The sequence below is a fragment of the Anas acuta genome, chromosome 6, assembly GCF_963932015.1.
Source record: "Anas acuta chromosome 6, bAnaAcu1.1, whole genome shotgun sequence".
In the NCBI taxonomy this organism is placed as follows: Eukaryota; Metazoa; Chordata; class Aves; order Anseriformes; family Anatidae; genus Anas; species Anas acuta.
The window spans coordinates 15,216,377-15,234,162 of NC_088984.1; the positions used below are offsets into that span (position 1 = coordinate 15,216,377).

Genomic DNA, 17,786 nt, shown 5'->3' on the forward strand with positions numbered 1-17,786 from the left:
TTTCCAATATACCTCATTCCTGAGGTGCACAAAGAGCTATAAGACAAAAGGAGTACCACTTTCAACTTTGGCACAAAGAAAAAAATGGGAACAATTTTAACACAGTAGCGTGGCATTATACATGAAGGGTTCGGAGAAATACCTCTACATCACCGACAGTACCTTCTCCTCAAATTCTTATAGACTGAACAAAAAATAAGCAGATATAAGCATGGAGGGGAACAAGTGATCCACACAGAAATCCCTCCGATATCTTCACAGCAGCTTCTTCAGAAGTTATTTGATCACTAAAACAGAGACATTAACAGCAGTGTCTCTAGGGACACCACTCTGAGCACACAGCACGACTGCGAGCCCCGTCACAGTTCGTGGAGTCACTGTATGAGACACAAAGAAACCAGCCTACAAATAATTTCTGGATTTCAAAGGAAGTCCGGGTCTGCAAGCATGGAAAGGGGACTCTGCAGTACAGCCAGCTGTCTGTAGACATTAACCAGCAATTCCATGAGCAGAGGAAATAAACACGGCTTCCTATAGATTTACGGTTTGGTTCTCTGAAGCTTAATGAGGTTGGTAAGTCAAGATTTTTCTGCAGTTCGGATATATCCTCTTCTCTGAGGGTTCTCCAGAAATGACAGAGGTCAATCTTGCAGTGTTGTCATCTATCTCAATGGGCACTAATACCTGGCACGTCCTGTCCCTCACCTGCCTAAGTTCATGAAACTTCAACTCAAATTGCTGCTGCATCTCTGTCATGTTTGGTTGAAACTGACTGGCAGGTTTGAAAATTATAGCAAGGAAGGAGGGAAGAGAGAAAGACTGTTTAAGCCTCATTTCCATTACAAGCCAGGCCAAAAATAGCACAAAATTAATCATATTAACATTATATACTTTAGATCACCTCCAGCTTTGTAAGCTGGGCCTGTGAATCCCAAGAGCATCCCTTAAGAATGCCCTAGAAATCTGTTGTGTTGCATTGCTTTCAATATCTTGTTTCATATATGCTAATTAGAATGGAGGCAATTAGAGCAAAATTAATTTACCCATCTGTATTTGTTGTTCGTGCTTCCCCCAAATGCTGAAGAAAATTGACAAATATTAAGTCAGCATGTCAAAGAGCTATTTCTAGCTTGTCATAAAAGGTGTGAAGAAATATATGGCATTTGACTGGTTTCTTCTGTACCCATTGAAGTTATGGCTTTAAGGATCAAGCTGTCAGAAAGGGTGACTGTCAGTGACCAGAAATGATAATTGTTTCAGGCAGCCCATGCCATGATGCTTAGATCGGTTTAATTAAGGCATATTGCCCAGACCAGCTGTAGATTTAAAAAAAAAAAAAAAAAAAAACTCCAACTGTTTAATAAAACCAAACAACTTGGAACTTCAAAAAAATTAAAAGTTAAGAACCAGATGTGTGAAGTGTTTACTGTAATTGTATTTCTGTGCCTGTAGGGATAGCCTGCTTGATGTGCCCTCTCTCACGAGATGGGAAGTTGGATGGATCAGCCACACGCTGCTCTGGAGAGATGAAGAAGGGAAGGAGCAGGGTGAATGAGGAGCTCGGGAACCTCCAGGTCACCCTCTCTTCCTGACAGAAAGCAGGCCTGCCTAACCTCTGCTCCAAATCTCTACTTCTTTCCTGGGACAAAATCAACAGAGATTTGTCAGTGACTGCAACCGGTTGCAGTGACTGCAGCCTAGCCCTCCAGATAAAAGCCAGAGGAAATGCTCGTTCCTGGGACAGCTCAGGTTCTAGGAGAGGCTTGCTGTATCACCACCAGTACTGATACACTTCCAGTTTTTCCCAGGGTTTTGTTGTCTACCTATTTAATAGGCATATCTCCTCTGCTAGACATTGAGTAGAAGCAGACCCAGGAAAAAACACACCTACAAAACCTCACAAAATGCATCTTTTCATTTGACAGAAAATCCTTTATAGCTGCACTAGGATATACAGTCACTTTTCTCTCTTGTGCCTGACCCCATATTAGGGAAACACAGTCTCGATGCAGTTTGCTTCCGAGATTGTCATATGAGACAGTGTCAAAAGCCAAACTGCAAGATGCAGGGAGTTATTATTATTATCACTGTTATTATCATTTCTCTTACTGCCGTAGCAGAAGAGAAGTGTGCCTGGTTAGCTGCCATTTGTTCTCTGCAGAGCCACTCTGACTGTTGTTCATCTCCCCGTCATGTCCCAGCTGCTTGCACACTGTGCTATTAATTCTAGCAGATTTTTCCAGGAAGCAAGGTGAAGCTTGATGGATCTACAATTCCCCCACACTTCTCTCTGCCTCCAGCCAACACCACCTCCCCCCCCCTTTTTATTTATTTTATTATTTTGGAAAGACAGCATTAGTTCTGATACTTTCCGTTCTTCTAGTACCTCAGTGACCTCGCAAATAGAACCAGCACAGTTAGGAGAGGGTTTCAGCTAGCACTCTAAGCATCCGAGCAGCCTTCTCCTGACAGCAAATGGGTCTCTTAAGAAAATGGCTCCTATCAACACTGAGATGTGCAGTGCCTTCTGCACCAGTTCTCAACCCGAGGACATGACAAATAGTTTTCTGGCAGTTTCATTGATCTCTTCTCTCATCACATGAGAGGGTCACCAAAGGTTTGAATGTACCACAGGGTCACGCAGTTGCTCCTGAAACAAAAACAACTCAAAAGTCAATAGCTTGGAATAAAAGCTTTGTTAACATCCCAATGGTGTGTACCTAGCTCTACCACTCTCACGAAAAGCACTGCAAATTCCCTAGCATGGATGAAACTACATCACTATGAGTACATTTAAAACATTTTATTTCTGTGCAGAAAACACAAGCCTCTCTGTAAAAGGCACTGCATGCTGTCACACAAGTGAGCACAAGCTAAGAGCCATGTTGATACAAACCATCATCATACTTCAAAATAAATATTTAACTGCTAGAAATCCCAGGTAAAAGCCAAGCCTAACAAGTCTCAAAGCCAAACATATTTAATTTATTTATTTAGGTGGAATGCTTTTTCTTTTCACCATGAGCAGAGACTCTCACAATTTCCTTAATGCTTCCATTTAAAATGGATATTTATGCACTGAGACTAATTTCAAGTATTTAAAAGAACAAAATACAATTTCACAAACTGATTGCAAGGAGGTATTTGCAGAAAATTCACACCAAATCCTGCTGTCACAAGGACAGCAATTTGCCAACTGTGATATTTAGGAACTGCTCCTCCTCCAGCAGAGGAAGTTTAAAAATATTTATCTCCAAAAGTTCATGAAGTTCAGTTCAGCTCATCCATTCTAGAGTTTGTCCTAAGTAGTAGGAATTAGAAAAAGATGCAAATACAAATCTGTTTTTTGAAGAGTTATTCTGGGTTCACCTCTAACAACTTGGGCTGGCAGCAACCTAGCTAGTTTCCCTGGTAACCAGAGATACCTAAAAAACAACCTGAGCGTGAGGAAAAGTGCCTGGTGCGAGATATTTGCACAAACAAGAAGCTGTTTTGAAAGACTTGTAAAAAGTGATGGAAGAGGAGATTTGGGAATTTTACGAAATCTGATGTTGCTCTGGCTCTTAGGCACCACTGCACTGATGAGCTATGGAAAGACAGAGAAAGCCCAAGCCTGCAGTCAGCAGGTTTAAACTCCTTCCACAGTTCCCCTGGAAGCAGGGGATTTTCTCAAGTTCACAGGCTGAAAAAAAGATGGGAGGCCACTGCCCCGAGCCACTGCACTGGGCTGTTATTGCCTTCTCCCTGACTGTGTTTTAGAGTACTTATTGGTGCCTGGTTCAGGACGGATGCTGTGCTCTGGTGTGAGTGCCTAAATGTGCCTCTTCATTAGGTATTTAAATAGAGAAAGCTCTGTAAGCATCTTCACAGCATGCAATTACTTGTCTGCATCAACCTGCAGCTTTCTGGGTACAAGGAGCCCAAGATGCCTAAATCTGGGCTTCTGATTCCACTCTGGGGAGCAAACAAATACTTAGGAACCCAAGCCTTTCATCAGATTTCAAGGACCTTTCCATCATACTTTTTTCCACCAGTATTTGTGCCTAAAAATGCAACTGCACTAAAAATCTTAATTACAGGACAGATTCAGATATTTAATAGAGAGATTTCCATTAAGAATAGCTCTGTTATTCCAATATTTCCTTACTTATTTCACATATTTGGGGGTTAAAATATTCCTATCCATCGTCCTAAGAATCTTAGTAATTAAAATACCACAATCCACAACAAATTCATTTGCCAGTTGCATCAGAAAGTCAACAAAGTGAACTAGATACCATCCAAAGCCTGTAAGTTTTGTTGTGTAGACCGTACTTTGCTTCTGATTGAAATTGCTCCATTCATCTGAAAAAGGCCTTAAGTAGGTAGTTTTAGGTGAAGGTCCCAAAGGTCAGCCTACTTTGGCAGAGACTATTATAGAAAGGACAATTAAGGTATACTTACATCCATGTGCAACCATTAACAGACAGAGCCAAAAACAGGAGCTCTAAATTGGGAAATGGCACCTACGGCATTCAGCCGAGTTCCAAATTTCCATCTCCACTGCAGCGTATCACTCCTTCGGGAAAACTAATGAACCACAGAAATAGTAAAGGGTGGGAAATTTCAACAGGAAATATTCGGCTCTGTGGGGTAGCCCCATTTCCTACAAAAGCAATGGAAAGATTCCTAATGACTTCAGGAGAGGACCAGATGACATTTGCATAACGCATCAGTGTAAAACTGAAGCAACTCTTCTGCTGTTTACTTCTTAAGCCCATGCAGGATGCATACTGGCTTGAGAGGGAAATCTATTGCACAGCATCTGCAATAAGTACTCTAACATCTGCCTGTATCCTATACAAAAACATTCAGACCAGACCCGACAAACATAGAAAATCTGGTGTCTGACCCTTTTGATCTATATACCAGAAACTCCTGACACCACAGACGTCCACCAGTTTTATCTAGCTTAGTCTCTATTTATTTCCTCATGTATCTTTCTTTCACTCTAACAAAGGTCACTAAGACATACAACGCTGATAAGTATCATTCAGAATTTCATTTTTGACACAGGAGATAGGAAGAAAAAAAAATAACAGGCTCTTAATAATGCAGTTTCTACTAATTAGCTTGTTATCAACTTCTCACACAAGCTCAATAATGGACAAGCCATCCTACAAACCTGGGGGAATTACAGACACTTCCCTATCCCTCCACAGCCAGTGGGGAGGTGCTGCCAGGTGAAATTTAGCTTTTGATTTTGCATTTGCAGTACTGTTGCCTGCTGACTGAGAGGCAGCGATATCGTGGTGGTGATACACAAATACCTGAGGGTGGAATGGCAAAGTCGCCAGCAACAAAGAAAATAATTTCAAATCATGTTCAGAAATTCTAGAGAAAGCTGCCACCTCACCTCTTACCAATCCATAGTGCTCCTGGATAACAAACATGGAAAATAAATTTGGAAAACAAAATGAAAACATGGAAAATAAAGTGAAATGAGGACAAGGAACTCGGTCAGTGTCATGGCCACAGCCAGAAGCGCCTCACACAATTTCCCTCCTTGTTCTCTGCAAAGCAAATCTAATGAGAGGAGGGTACATGGACTTCATGCAACGCCAATGTTTATCAAAACATCGTCTAGGAACTTCCAGGCAGCAAAAGGTGGGTTACCAAAATTCGTCTAATTTCTCTGGAAAAAGTTACCACTACCTCAAGTATTAAATGAAGAGCACTGATAGGAGATGGAAGCATTGCACAGCATGCTCAGAATGAGTGTAGGCTTTGCAACTTCTTTCACAATGTGAAGATTAATTGAAGAAGGAAATATTTAACAGAGCCAAAACACACAAAAAAATGTAGAGTAGAAACAGCCAAGTCAAATGCAAAACAAAAGCAAACTTGACACACAGAGAAAGAAGCAACAGATTTACAAGAATATTTTTGTTTACCTTGACATAAATAGTTTTAAAAGCTACTTTAATTTCTAAACACTCAAACATTATTTCATATCTAAAAGGATTGCTCTTTAGACACACACTTTCATGTTTCACGTGATTTGTAAAAGCTAAACAAGTTAATGAAAGGTAAACAGTTTCACTTGCAGCTTTCAAGCACATGTTTAGAGGCTCTCATTGAGCCTCTGGTATTATTTCATTAGTACAACGTAGCTGACTGAAAAATAGGTGTTTGATGCTGCAGCACTCTGACTGCCTTTTGCAAGCTGCCAATGTTTTAGATCCTTTAAAATTCATGCTTTACTAAGCTAAACAGGACCGCTCCCACCACTGCTAAAGCATCATAAGATAAAATGGACTCTTTTCCTAAGCACAGGAGAACTTGATATTTTCACTAGTAGAAAAGAAGTTTTACAGGTTCCCTCATCTTGCAGATAGGGATGCCTGAGGAATGTTGCACTGAATGTAAGACAGACAGCAAGAGAGCCAGTGTCTCCCATGTCCCCATCCACTGTAAGCCACAGTTCCTCTTTCCAGGCATTAAACCACGAGCATTTAAATAAAACCTTTGGTGTCATCCCTATGCCATGGACTCTACCCACCATCTAACGGGCAAGAGAAACAAATCCAACAATGCAAAACTGGGGTGGCTGGAAGGATCAGGAAGACACACTGGGGTAAGGAGGACAACCAGAGAAAATTGTCACTGCAAGTAGATAAGGGGATGTCTCAACCAAAAATATCTGGTTACAGGGAAGGAGTCAGAGCTACAGGAAGCAACAACAACAAAAAATAGTGATGGGCCACAGAAAAGGCACTCCCTTCTCCGTGTATGCAGCAATACCTTGGCAAAGAGACAAGCTGGAAGAACCGACCATGCTCTTGGAGGGAGGGATGGTAAAAACAGCTCAGAAATAAGGCAAAAAGTTAACTGAATCAAGAGCGTGAGTGGTGGCAACTCCGTCAAGAAAACAACATGGGATCCATCAGTGGAAAGACAGGCAGTGGTCATCGGTCACAGCTGAAAAGCTTTTGCCAGTCTGAGAAGCTCGCTTTACAGCAGCGGTGACCTGGCTCGCTGAAGGAGGCAGCTTCAGCAGCCGATCACCACAGTGCTGTAAAGAGCAAGACACCCAGAGTGGTACAGTTTTTTGGGGGGGTTATCCCTTCGCCACCTCTGGGAGCTGCGTCTTCACCAGGCATGGGGAGCTGAAGTCGGAACCAGCTGTTTGCTTTAGCACACTTCCAAGTGCCTCCTGCCGAAGAGAGAACTCATGTGTGGGCTGCTGTGATGCTCAGACAGACCCCAACCACAGCGGGAATATCCAGGGAGCACCACCCGAGAGGGCTGTGATACATGGCAGGCACTCAGCCACCTAAGCAATGGCCTTTTTTTCCTAATTACACTTTTTTGCCAAGATGTGATTACTTTGCCTGCTTTGTCTTGTGCTTGACAGACTGCTGATCTCCCCATTACCGCCCTGTGTGCTGACCTGGCGGGGACCAGCCCTTCCTGGCATGTAGGTATATATGGGTATTTTTATTCAAGGCTCTAATAGACTAGATAGGCTTCACTGAATCAGCAAAACTACTCATGTGATTTCCTACTTCTATAACTACTTTATATCTGGGTATAAAAATCCATATAGCCCTTCCTCCCACACCTACACAAAGGATTTCAGTTCAGCTCTGCGGGGAATAGAGACTCTAAGTGCATGCTATGAGCGTTATCCAAAACCCTCTGAAGTCAGTGAACTATTAAGTGAAGCAGTCGCTGCTACAGGACCTGAGTACTTACCTATTAACTACCTGAAATGAACCAAGTGCCTGAATGCAGGGTTGCTCTATGCCCAGGTTAATACCAGAATGAGCTGCTGCAACACATACAGTAAGAGCCAGCCAGAAAAAGTAATTTAGTCTGTTGAGAATTTGCATTTAAGCATTTCCTCTAGGACAGTCCCTGAACCAAAGGAACTCCATCACCCTCTGCACTGTCTGCAGTCATGGGTCACGACCGGAGTTATAGAACTTCATATACTTCCATGACAAATTGATCCAATAATGCTACAGGGCAAGAAGGGATTTTCTACTGTGGACAAAGTCTCCCTGAGATGAGACACACTTGGAGCTCTCAGCTGCATGGACTTGCTCCAGCTAGAAAGCAGCCCTATCAACACCGCACTGTCCCAAAGGAGGGCTCACTTTTGCACTTATGCAGAAGGTGCATCTGGTGCCAGAGAAAGAAAAAAAGAAAAAAAAAAGTGCAGACATTTGAGCTTTAGAACAAAAATGAAGGGTTCTCCCTTTAGAAAAGCACTTACAAAAAGCTCAAACTTAACACTTGCTTTTTGTCACCCTGCAAGGGGATACGGAGTTCAAATGTATTGAAGCTCCAGGGACGTATCTAAAGCATTGATTTTCTTTCTGCATCTGCATTTTGCATGAGTGGTGCTGGTTTGCTGCAACTGCGAGGAAATTCCCTCTCTAAATTTGGTAGCTGACAGTATAAGCATCCCAGAGGCCCTTAGCTTACTGGCCTCTCCCCACACATCTTAGGTTGCTGACTCTTCAGGGCTGCTCTAGTTTGACTCATTTGCCTCACAAAGACCAAGCAGTGAAGTCTTACTCAGAGTTCACTTTAACCTCTGCCATGGACCAGCAGGCTTCTATAAAAAAATAAGTGGGCAGATCAATAAAAGCAGGCACAGTGGAGAATTAGGGGAAAAATAACTGCAAATAAAAGAGAACCATAATCGTAGCCTGTACAGAATCACAGATCTTCCTTGGTGGTGTCCCTCTAGGGGTTCTTCAGCACGACAGCAGGAAAAGCCTGAATCCTGCACTCCAAAGCCCTGGACGAGAGGATTGGTGTGTGATAGCTTCCCAGTTCCTGAAATGGAGCAGATGTCTCAGATTTTCAAGGGGACTTTCTCACTATTTATCCTGTGCCACTGGAGACTGTCCCTGGGGTAGGGGCCAGAGGTATTATTTCAGGTATTCCCTCTCCATCACCTGCTGCCCACTCCCCCCAGCTGTGAACAGCTATTTTATGCTCCCAGCTCCAGGTAAGACCACCAGCAGGCACATCCACAGGGACTGGTTTGCACAGTACCAAATCTGAAAAGCACATTTATCTTTGCTACCTTGCCAGTTCTCGAGGTCACACTTTATTAATACAGATGATAAAGCCAGGAACAAAATAGACACCGTGCCCAACCTTGCCTGCAAAACAAAAGCACTATGCCCCAAACCAGCCTTTGCTGGAATTTCCACTGCAGGTGTGTGGCAACCTGGGGATGTTTGATTATCCCACACTTAGGGGTTTTAAAGCATGTGGGAGCCAGCGTTGAACCCGGATGGTACCAGTTCCTCCTGCAATCACTCTGTTAGCGGCGTGCCTACAGAAAAGCAAGCCTGAACCTCCTGGACAGTTTAAAACATTTATCAAGCAGCTCGAGTGAAGCAGGGCTGGCGCGGGGAGTGTTCCCGGCAGAGCAGGGTGAGGAGGCACAGGTCTGGGGCTGTACTTTCAAATTCTCTGTGCTGGGCGCGATTGCAGGAGCTGTGCCGATGGCTGCGCGCAGATAAGTTCGGAAAGCTTCGCTCTTCTGGGCCCCTCGCCTCTCCTTAAAGGGGAATCCCAGCTCTTTTGCTCTAAACCTTCCCACCTGCTGGCAGGCTGCTCCTCACCAGAGGGCACGCATTTCCTAGGATACATAATTTCCCAGATATTCCTGATAGTGGTAACTGCCTGTCTAGGATGCGGGTAGATCACTCTCAGATCCCGGAGCTATACGCAGCAGATATATAGCATGATAGGAAACGGGAGTACAAACACGCACAGTGTGACAGCTCCTACCCTGAGATGTAATGGGGTGGGACATAATCTGAGCAGGCTTTAGGGTCGGCCCCATGAACGGCAGGCCCCTCTGTGCTGGCGTCTGGTGGCCGACCTGCTCCCCTGAGCCGAGGCCTGAAGGCCTTGCCCCTGCTGCTGCTGCTCCAGCCCTCATCATGGCAGCATGGACACCACAGCCTTTGCCCCATGTTCATCTTTGCACTGAAACCCTGAAGCCCACCCTGCTGGGTACCGTTCGAGGTGGGGAAGGGAGAGGGACTTTTCCCCAAAAATTCATTTGAACAGAGCGATGCAAGCCCGTAGTCTGAGTTAACTTTAGACTTCCAGTGGAAGAGCTGCTGGCAGCGTGCCCAGATTCCTTGGCCTGCTGCCTGCTGAGTCCTCAGAGACTATTTTTATCATTATTTATTTATTACATTTAACTATCTTGGGGCTGGACCGCAGACAGGCGGAATCTAAAAATGCAGACGCTCAACGGAAAGCTAGCTGGGAGGTAGGGGGGAGGTTAATTATAATATCTGGTCCTGTCCCACTGAGGAGCAAAAAAAAAAAAAAAAACAAAAAAAAAACTTCTAAGAGAGTTTGTGGCTTAACAGGCTTAAATTCTTGCAATTCTTTTAGGCACCACATTGCCTAGAAAGAAAAGGTGCTGGCTCACCTGGCAGGTACACGTGCCATTCCCATACAGTCTGGCAGACTGGGCAACAGCTTGTGAATTCAGAGAAAGGTCACGGACTAGCAGGAGCAAGAAAACGATGCCATGGAAGCTGACAACCCATCGCAGCAATACAGAATAGGAGGCCACTCGTGAATAGTGACTTGAAGCAGTAACTGGTGCTCCAGTGCCGACCAGTCCTACCTGCTGGGACCCTCCCCAAGAAAGGCACTCTGCAGCTTCTTTGGCTGCCTGCGAAACACCAAACTCTCCCACACAGGCTGCTTGTCTTGCTTTTGCTGCTAGATACCTAGTGTTTTGCTACTGCCTTAGAGGTCTGCCTTACAGACCCAAGGGTAATTCCTCTGTCCTTCCCAGCCTGAGCTGGAACCAAGCCAGAGAGACCATATATCCCATTATAAAGCCCAAACCACACTCTGCTATTCGGAGAATGCAAAGCCAGCCAAAGCCACAAACAAAACGGATTGTTCCAAAATGCATTTCCAGATGGATCGCGATGAATGAAACTCAGAACACCTACAAAGAGATTTCCATCTTCAAAAGGAATTTGTGATCTCCCTGAATACCAGGCCTGGGAACAGGAAACTAAGGCAAATGAGACTAATTCTTTCTACAACAGAAATACTTCACACTCAAACGAATGCTTTCCACCCACAGACCATAAAGCATTTTTTTTTTTATTTTTTTTTTATAAAAGCAAGCACTACTCTGGTTTCACATAGAATAGCAGAAGCAAAGCTTGTAAACCACTTGTCCAGGGTCAGGCAATACAATATGGTATTGTCAGCTCTTTGACCTTGCTTTTCTAGTGCTTACCTTGCCCTATTGTGCTGTCTGGACAATGTGTTGGTAGACAACAGGCTTTCTATTCCAGCAGAGCCCTGTAAATCACAACCACCAATCTGCCCGCATCATGCCTGGGTTTAACTGAATCAGGAGCTGGTGGCTGTTGCCAGCACAACACTGATGCAGGAAACCTCATCCTATTTGCACAGTACCAGCAGGAGCCTTGCAAGCATGACACAGCATACTGCCATGCAGAAAGCAGAGCTTCACTGCAGCTGCAGGGGACAGCGTGGGTCACAGTAGCCCACATAGCTCACAGGACCAGCACACCCCCTTGGTTTCAGTGGAATACCCCCTTGGTAGGATGTTTCGCTTGGTTTCAGTGGGATTTCTGGATGCAGGAGGACTCACAGGTATTATGATGTCTCAACACGCTCTGAAAAAGTTGGGCTGTGTGTGGAATCTGACAAATTCGAGGTCTCCCCCTTTTGCGCACCTAAGACATCTATCCAGACCTGGAATTTTGGGGTCTCCTTAGGCAGGTCTAAATATAGCCCAAAACACGATGATGCTATCAGCATAAGATGTTAGCAGTACCTTACAGACTATATACATGAATCCTGCTAAATACAGCTTTTGTTTGTAGTCCAAGCCTCAGAGCCAATCAAACATTAAACACAAAATCTTCCTTTCTCCCAGTTAGAAGAACACTTTAGCTAGCAAGGCCATTTCAGTGAGATGTGCACACATTTCAAAATGTAAACATAGCAGGGCAGGAAAACAAAAAGGTCTGTTTGACTGCTAATGAATCACCCTCACTGAAAGTTTCCTTTGGGGCATGCTGCCATCTGAGTCACTTAGCTCAGCATGCTTTTTAGGTAGGCTTTTCTCCTGGCTTCATTCACCTGACTTACATCTCTCCAGCTTATAGGGATATACATCTCTACCCGACATGCTCTTGTAATGCTATATATAGTCAGCCGGGCAATGGATGAATGTTCAGCTATATTTTAGGCCTGCTGCAATCACAGTGACAAAAGCTTCCTCTAAAACAGCATTTTTCTTTCATGAGTAACCTTGAGATAGTCAGAACGGGGCTTGTATACCACTCCTCATCTTCAGAAGAATTTTGCTAAACATTAACTAGCTGCTCCTCGTATCACTTGTGGTGTGGTCCCTATAAACATGCATTAATTTCCTCATCGGTTTAACAAAGATGATATTGATAAATTGCGTTGCTAGAGATGAGAGATTAAAAACATCTCCCAAGCATGACTTGGGCCCCACAGGCTGTCAGCCCTGAGATCTGGACAGTCGGTTACCAGCAGATGTGCTGACTGCTTTCTCCTCTTTTACTCCAATGAGGTCCAGCTCAGGGCACATTTATTGGATGCATTAAACCAGAAATAAGCCCTTCAAGAGCTGTGCTCTGGCCTGTTTCACCCGTACTGAACTCACACACAATTTCACCCCACAAGCACTCATCAGATTGCTACGTGCCCTGCCTTCCCCTGCACCGTTTACAAGTGTCCTCTTCCCTTCCTCTTCCCCAGGTAATTTCAAATCCTGTCAGTTCCCAGCTTTGGGCATCCATGTGCCACAAAAATAACTCTGTTGCCACAACAAATGCTTCTTTCGGTAGCTGTGCCTGGCTATAAAGGATCATACCATGCATTAAACCAAGCCAGAAGATTTCTCTTCTGCTAAAGAGCAATTGCATCTGGTACAGCATGCCCACAATCAGCACTTCCTCCAGCAACCCCGCTCAGTGTTCCCTGCAGTAATGAACAAAGTTTTTACTCCTTCAGTCCTCAGCATCTCTCCTTCTCTCCATCAAGCCCTGTCAGCCTACACATTTCCCTTGTGGAAGAAGCTCTGAAAAGTAAAACATTCCTTCAATAAAAGCATAACCATATGCAACATCAAAAGACGTCCAACATTAGGATATGCTTATAACATAAAACCCCATCCCCTAGGAAAACCACTTCACTTAACTGATGACCTGTGCCACTGCAAAGGCACACAGAGACAAGTAGGATTGTGCACCGTGCTCTGCTTTGCCTGATGAAGACAAGATCACCTGATGAGCAGACCCTGTAAAACATCCTGCAAAGGGAAACTGAAATGCACCCACTCAGCTGCTAAGCCTGCTTCAATGGCAGAGCCACACTAACATCCCGCGGGATGGTGGGACACACCAGCTTCTTCCATCCTTCCATTCCTCACGGCTGTCTGCCTCCAGCCATTCTGCGTGGGCACCACACCATCCCCATGTGGTGGGAAGCTGTGACCTGCAGACTTAGTTGAGCCTGGAAGGAGAGGTGGTGGTGGCAATGTGGAGGCAGGACAAAGGAGCCTGGCAGCAGTTTGCATTGGATCGATGTGGACCCTCCAAAGATAAAACTTGCTAGCAAAGTCTGCTATGTTTACAGCTACACAGCAGCTGGTTCCTTTAAAACAGAAAAGCTTGGGAACAAAACAGGAGGCAGACCTACCAGTGAGTTGTTTGGTGAAAGTTTCCTACAATTTTTCTATTGTCAGTCCCAGCTGAGAACTGTTTGTTATGGACAAGCTGCACGTGAAAGAGGGGACCAACATGTATACACCAAAAAATTTAAGTAAAGCGTTATCCCCTATGTAAGATACATAGCAAGATATTCTGGGTCTCACCTTCAGAGTCTGTCTTTACTTCTTTCAACCCCTTGTTCTCTCCTCCTCCTCTTCTTTGCAGTCCCCTTCAGCCACTTTTAAGCACCCATTACCTACCAGCCTGTTGCCATATATCCACTTCCAAGGCAGCAGCAGAGCCTGGACGAACTTGGAGCATTTGGTGCCCCATCTCTTTGCTACAGCCGAGGCTCTGTGCTTCACTGCATCCTACACAGCACACTCCCAGACTGCTAATTCAGCTAGCTCATGATATTTTGCTCAGCAGGCACCAAATAACACTTCACAATTCATTTTAATTGCAAGTTCTTTGTAATGTTTTCTTTGTTCAAGAGAGAGGAGAAAATTTAAGAAGTGGTTGGTCTGGCCTATGTAACAATACTGGTACAGATCTAAAGCAATCCTTGCTTTCAAAATAACAACAAATTTACACCAAAAAATAACAACCGCAAGTGATGTCTCACAGCTGCCTCTCCTCATCTCCAGGCCCCATCCCACTGATCTTCCTGGTTTTATTTCCAGCCTTCTGTCCCCACCACCTCCCTAGGGGCCCACAAGACACCTCCGTCACCTTGCCTGCTCTCTCCTCACACACAGGCTCTCCTTCACAGTCCATTTTCAGTCCAACCCTCCCAAAGGTCCTGCAGGCTAACTCCCCAGACCCCACAGAACAGCCCACCTTCTCTCAACACCACGCTGCCAACACCATTCTCTTGCCGTGGCTGGCGCAAAAGGCATGTGGAGAAGCAAAGAAAACAGGCAGGCAGAACTGCGAGCACAGAATTCAATAAAGAAGCTGTAACCTGTTCAACAAAGAAGCTGGAACCCAACCGTTAGCATCCCTCGGCGCTTGCCTTTCATCTGCACAACACAGACCATGCCCTTCCTCTTCAGGCCAACACACAAAGCATTTTTACAAGGAGCTTGTTCACTTTTGCTCTCTGAGCATTCAAATTCAAAGCTGTATTCCCATTTGGAATATTTATGTGTTTTAACAAAACCTGACAGACACCTAGCCTCTGAGTATACTCTATCTTTCCTTCCCAGCACAAGTGTGCTGTTCAGAGTCTAGCCAAAGGCTCTGTGAGGATCCTTTCTGCATTACCACACCTGTTTGCACTGCTGATCACATAAGTAATCGGCCTGCTAGGGTACGTGCAATTGGTCAGGCAGCTTATGCCTATTCAAGAGCAGCTACCTCTGAAAGCTTGACCAAATAAAGAAATCCACGAGACTGTTATTTATTCTGTAGAAGTGACTTGAGGCACGAGGAAGCTCTCACACTGCTTGGTCAATGAAAAATGTGGTTTAGAGTGATTTTAGAAACCTAATCACACAAGACCCACTTAGGAGTCTGTACCTAACTCAGCTTCCAGATGCCTGAGGCATCCCATGTTGAGTGCCTAGGCACTACATGAAAGAGCAGTCAGGGACGCTAACAGGTTAACCAATTCAAGACGATCACTTCTTCAGACCGTATCCTCCTCCCCAGATATTGAGACTGGAAAGGACCCCAGGAAACCATAAGCATTTCCTTTGTGCTGTAAAAGTATCTGGGTCAAGCCTGCTATCCCATGGGTTCGCTGTGACAAGTATCAAACACTCCACGTGTACCAAAACCCACTCTGACATGGTACAATGTCCCCACTATGATTGAGACAGAGCCCATCCAGGAGGATCAGATCACTGTTCTCACCACGCTCCTTGAGCACCCCAGCTTTGAGGGGGTTCTGCCTGCTCAAGGGGCTGGTCAAACCTTGATCAAACCTGAACACAAACCTTGGATCAGGCCCGAAGTCACGAACATACAGCTGTGCATGCAACAGCCCCAGAAACACTGTGAACAAGAACCAGTTTAGGGCACAGTTACGGAAAGAGGTGCCAGCCCAGCATCCTCGGCCACTGCTGACAATGCGTTATTGTTCCCCTATAATGCAGTTTTGTTTAGGGCCCTCTTTGGAAATTCCATGACGACATGCATGCAAAGTGCCAGGGTGGATGCATGTGCTCCTCTGGTATTGTTTTCACCGTGGTTAATATTCCACCCACCAAGACCTCCCAAACAACTGTCTGCTCCATATGTTCACGACTTCATAGAGCAGGGATATACAGTCCTGTCTATACACAGTTTCTGTCTGCCTGTCCCCATTTCTCCCAAAAGTCACCGGGTGCCTCTGGCAGCTGCTTTTCAGGAGTTTTGGAGCTGGCCTTGAGGGCAGCCACAGTGATGGGGCCTGCACATCCTTGTGAGCTCCCCACCTTTAATCACCTGAGCCACTGGTCCTGAGGACATAAAATCATGGCTTGATTCACACTTCTGTTAAAGAAACAACAGAAAAAACAGTGCAAGTTCTCAGCACAAGAGGGTTAGGAAATAACTTGTGTATTACCACTAGCTAAATAAAATCCTCCCCATCTCCTCAGCAGAGCAGCACTTGACCCACATTATCTAGAAAGCACCAGCTTGCCTGTCGTCCTGTGCAGGCAAGTTCTACTTAGAAAGAAACACTGGCCCACACTTGAGCTGTCTCCACGATCTGTGGAGCAGAAGAAAAAGGCTCCCAAGGCAGCACCATTAGCCCAGTGTGCCATCCTCAGTGGAGGGGTCCTCTGAGGTAATTTTTCTTTTGGAGGGACTAACGCCAACCTTTTCCTTCTTGCCCACAGCATTCACTCAAGAGTAAAGCTGATTATTCCACACTCCTGCCAAAGAGCAATCCTGCCCTGTGAAAAAACTACTTCCACCTAAAAAATGTTTCATAAACTACCAGCTCCCTATTAAGAGACATGTTAGGAGTCACTGTGCAGATATCACTTGTAAGGCATTCAGAAAACAAACCTGCATGTGTGGTCCATGTTGCAAGGTGCTCTGCTGCAATAAGGAAAGCCATACAAGGAGGCCTACACCAAAACACCCTGATCAAATTAACATGCTCCACCTGTGTTCCTGTACTCTCTTCCCACTGTCAGCAGCTGGAGAGGTCTCTTCTAGTATTTTAACCCTCAGTTTTTCCTATAGTTGGTGAGTACCCATCCACGTGTTTATTTGCCAGACCTTTTCCCATCCAGCTTCTTGTTTTAAAACTTTTTTGGAGCACTTAATATTCCAGTTAAGACACAGCTGGATATACAGATAGAGTTTGTACACGATCCAGCTATACTGTAGGATATGTACACTTCAGTCAGTAACATGTTGTCACGAATGAACGCTGCATGTCACATGTAATTTAAGGTCCTCCTCACCATGATACCTGGAAGAAAAAGAGGCTCTGCAACTTCCCACCTGCATGTTTGTCTGCTCAGTGACACCACTTCCAGTGCAGCTCATCAGAAACCACCCCAGCGTTGTGCTGAGAACAGGCCAGAAATGGGGAATGACAAAGCACGCCAGGGAGAGATAGGGCTGGAGGACTGCAGCATGGTGCGCAAGTCACAGCCTGATTTTCCAGAAACGTGTAGTGCTTCTCTCCAGCTCTGGTAGCAGGAACAGGCAGGTGGGCTAGGCTGGGCAGCAGAAGAAAGAGACAGATGCCAAGGTAAGCCTGAAGCAAATTAAATATCAGAAGGCAGCAGGTTCCTTTGAGACTGCCTGGTTGCTCTTTTGGCAGAGGAGGAAAGCAAGCCATTAAAGAGGCAGAATACAGCAGTGTCGACTTCATTTGCAGCACTAATTGCCATGCACGTGCACTAATTGCCCTCACATGAAATGCAAGGGAGCAGGCACTACTCTAATCCCATGCAGGAGGTGAGGCTTCCAAAACAGTGCTTGTTGGGTCATGCTCTCAACCACACACTCGATTCCTACCAAAGCAAAATGGAGGGAATTGGAGCAGAGTCTTTTTTTTTTTTTTTCCATAAA

At 45.0% G+C, this 17,786-nt stretch overlaps 1 protein-coding gene across 3 annotated transcripts in view; it reads right to left on the minus strand.

Moving 5' to 3' along the window:
* Positions 1-17,786, minus strand: part of ADCY5 (adenylate cyclase 5) — a 214,705-nt gene that overhangs the window by 182,625 nt on the left and 14,294 nt on the right. Inside the window, exon 1 of one of the 3 annotated variants that reach the window (XM_068687513.1) lies at positions 17,211-17,525. The exons of 1 other annotated variant lie outside the window; for it this stretch is intronic. In XM_068687513.1, the coding sequence (XP_068543614.1) occupies positions 17,211-17,255 (45 nt within the window). In that variant the 5' untranslated portion in view covers positions 17,256-17,525. Of the gene's footprint in view, positions 1-16,766; positions 16,818-17,210; positions 17,526-17,786 lie in introns of those variants that run through there. One more of the 3 variants, XM_068687515.1, reaches the window with a different exon arrangement.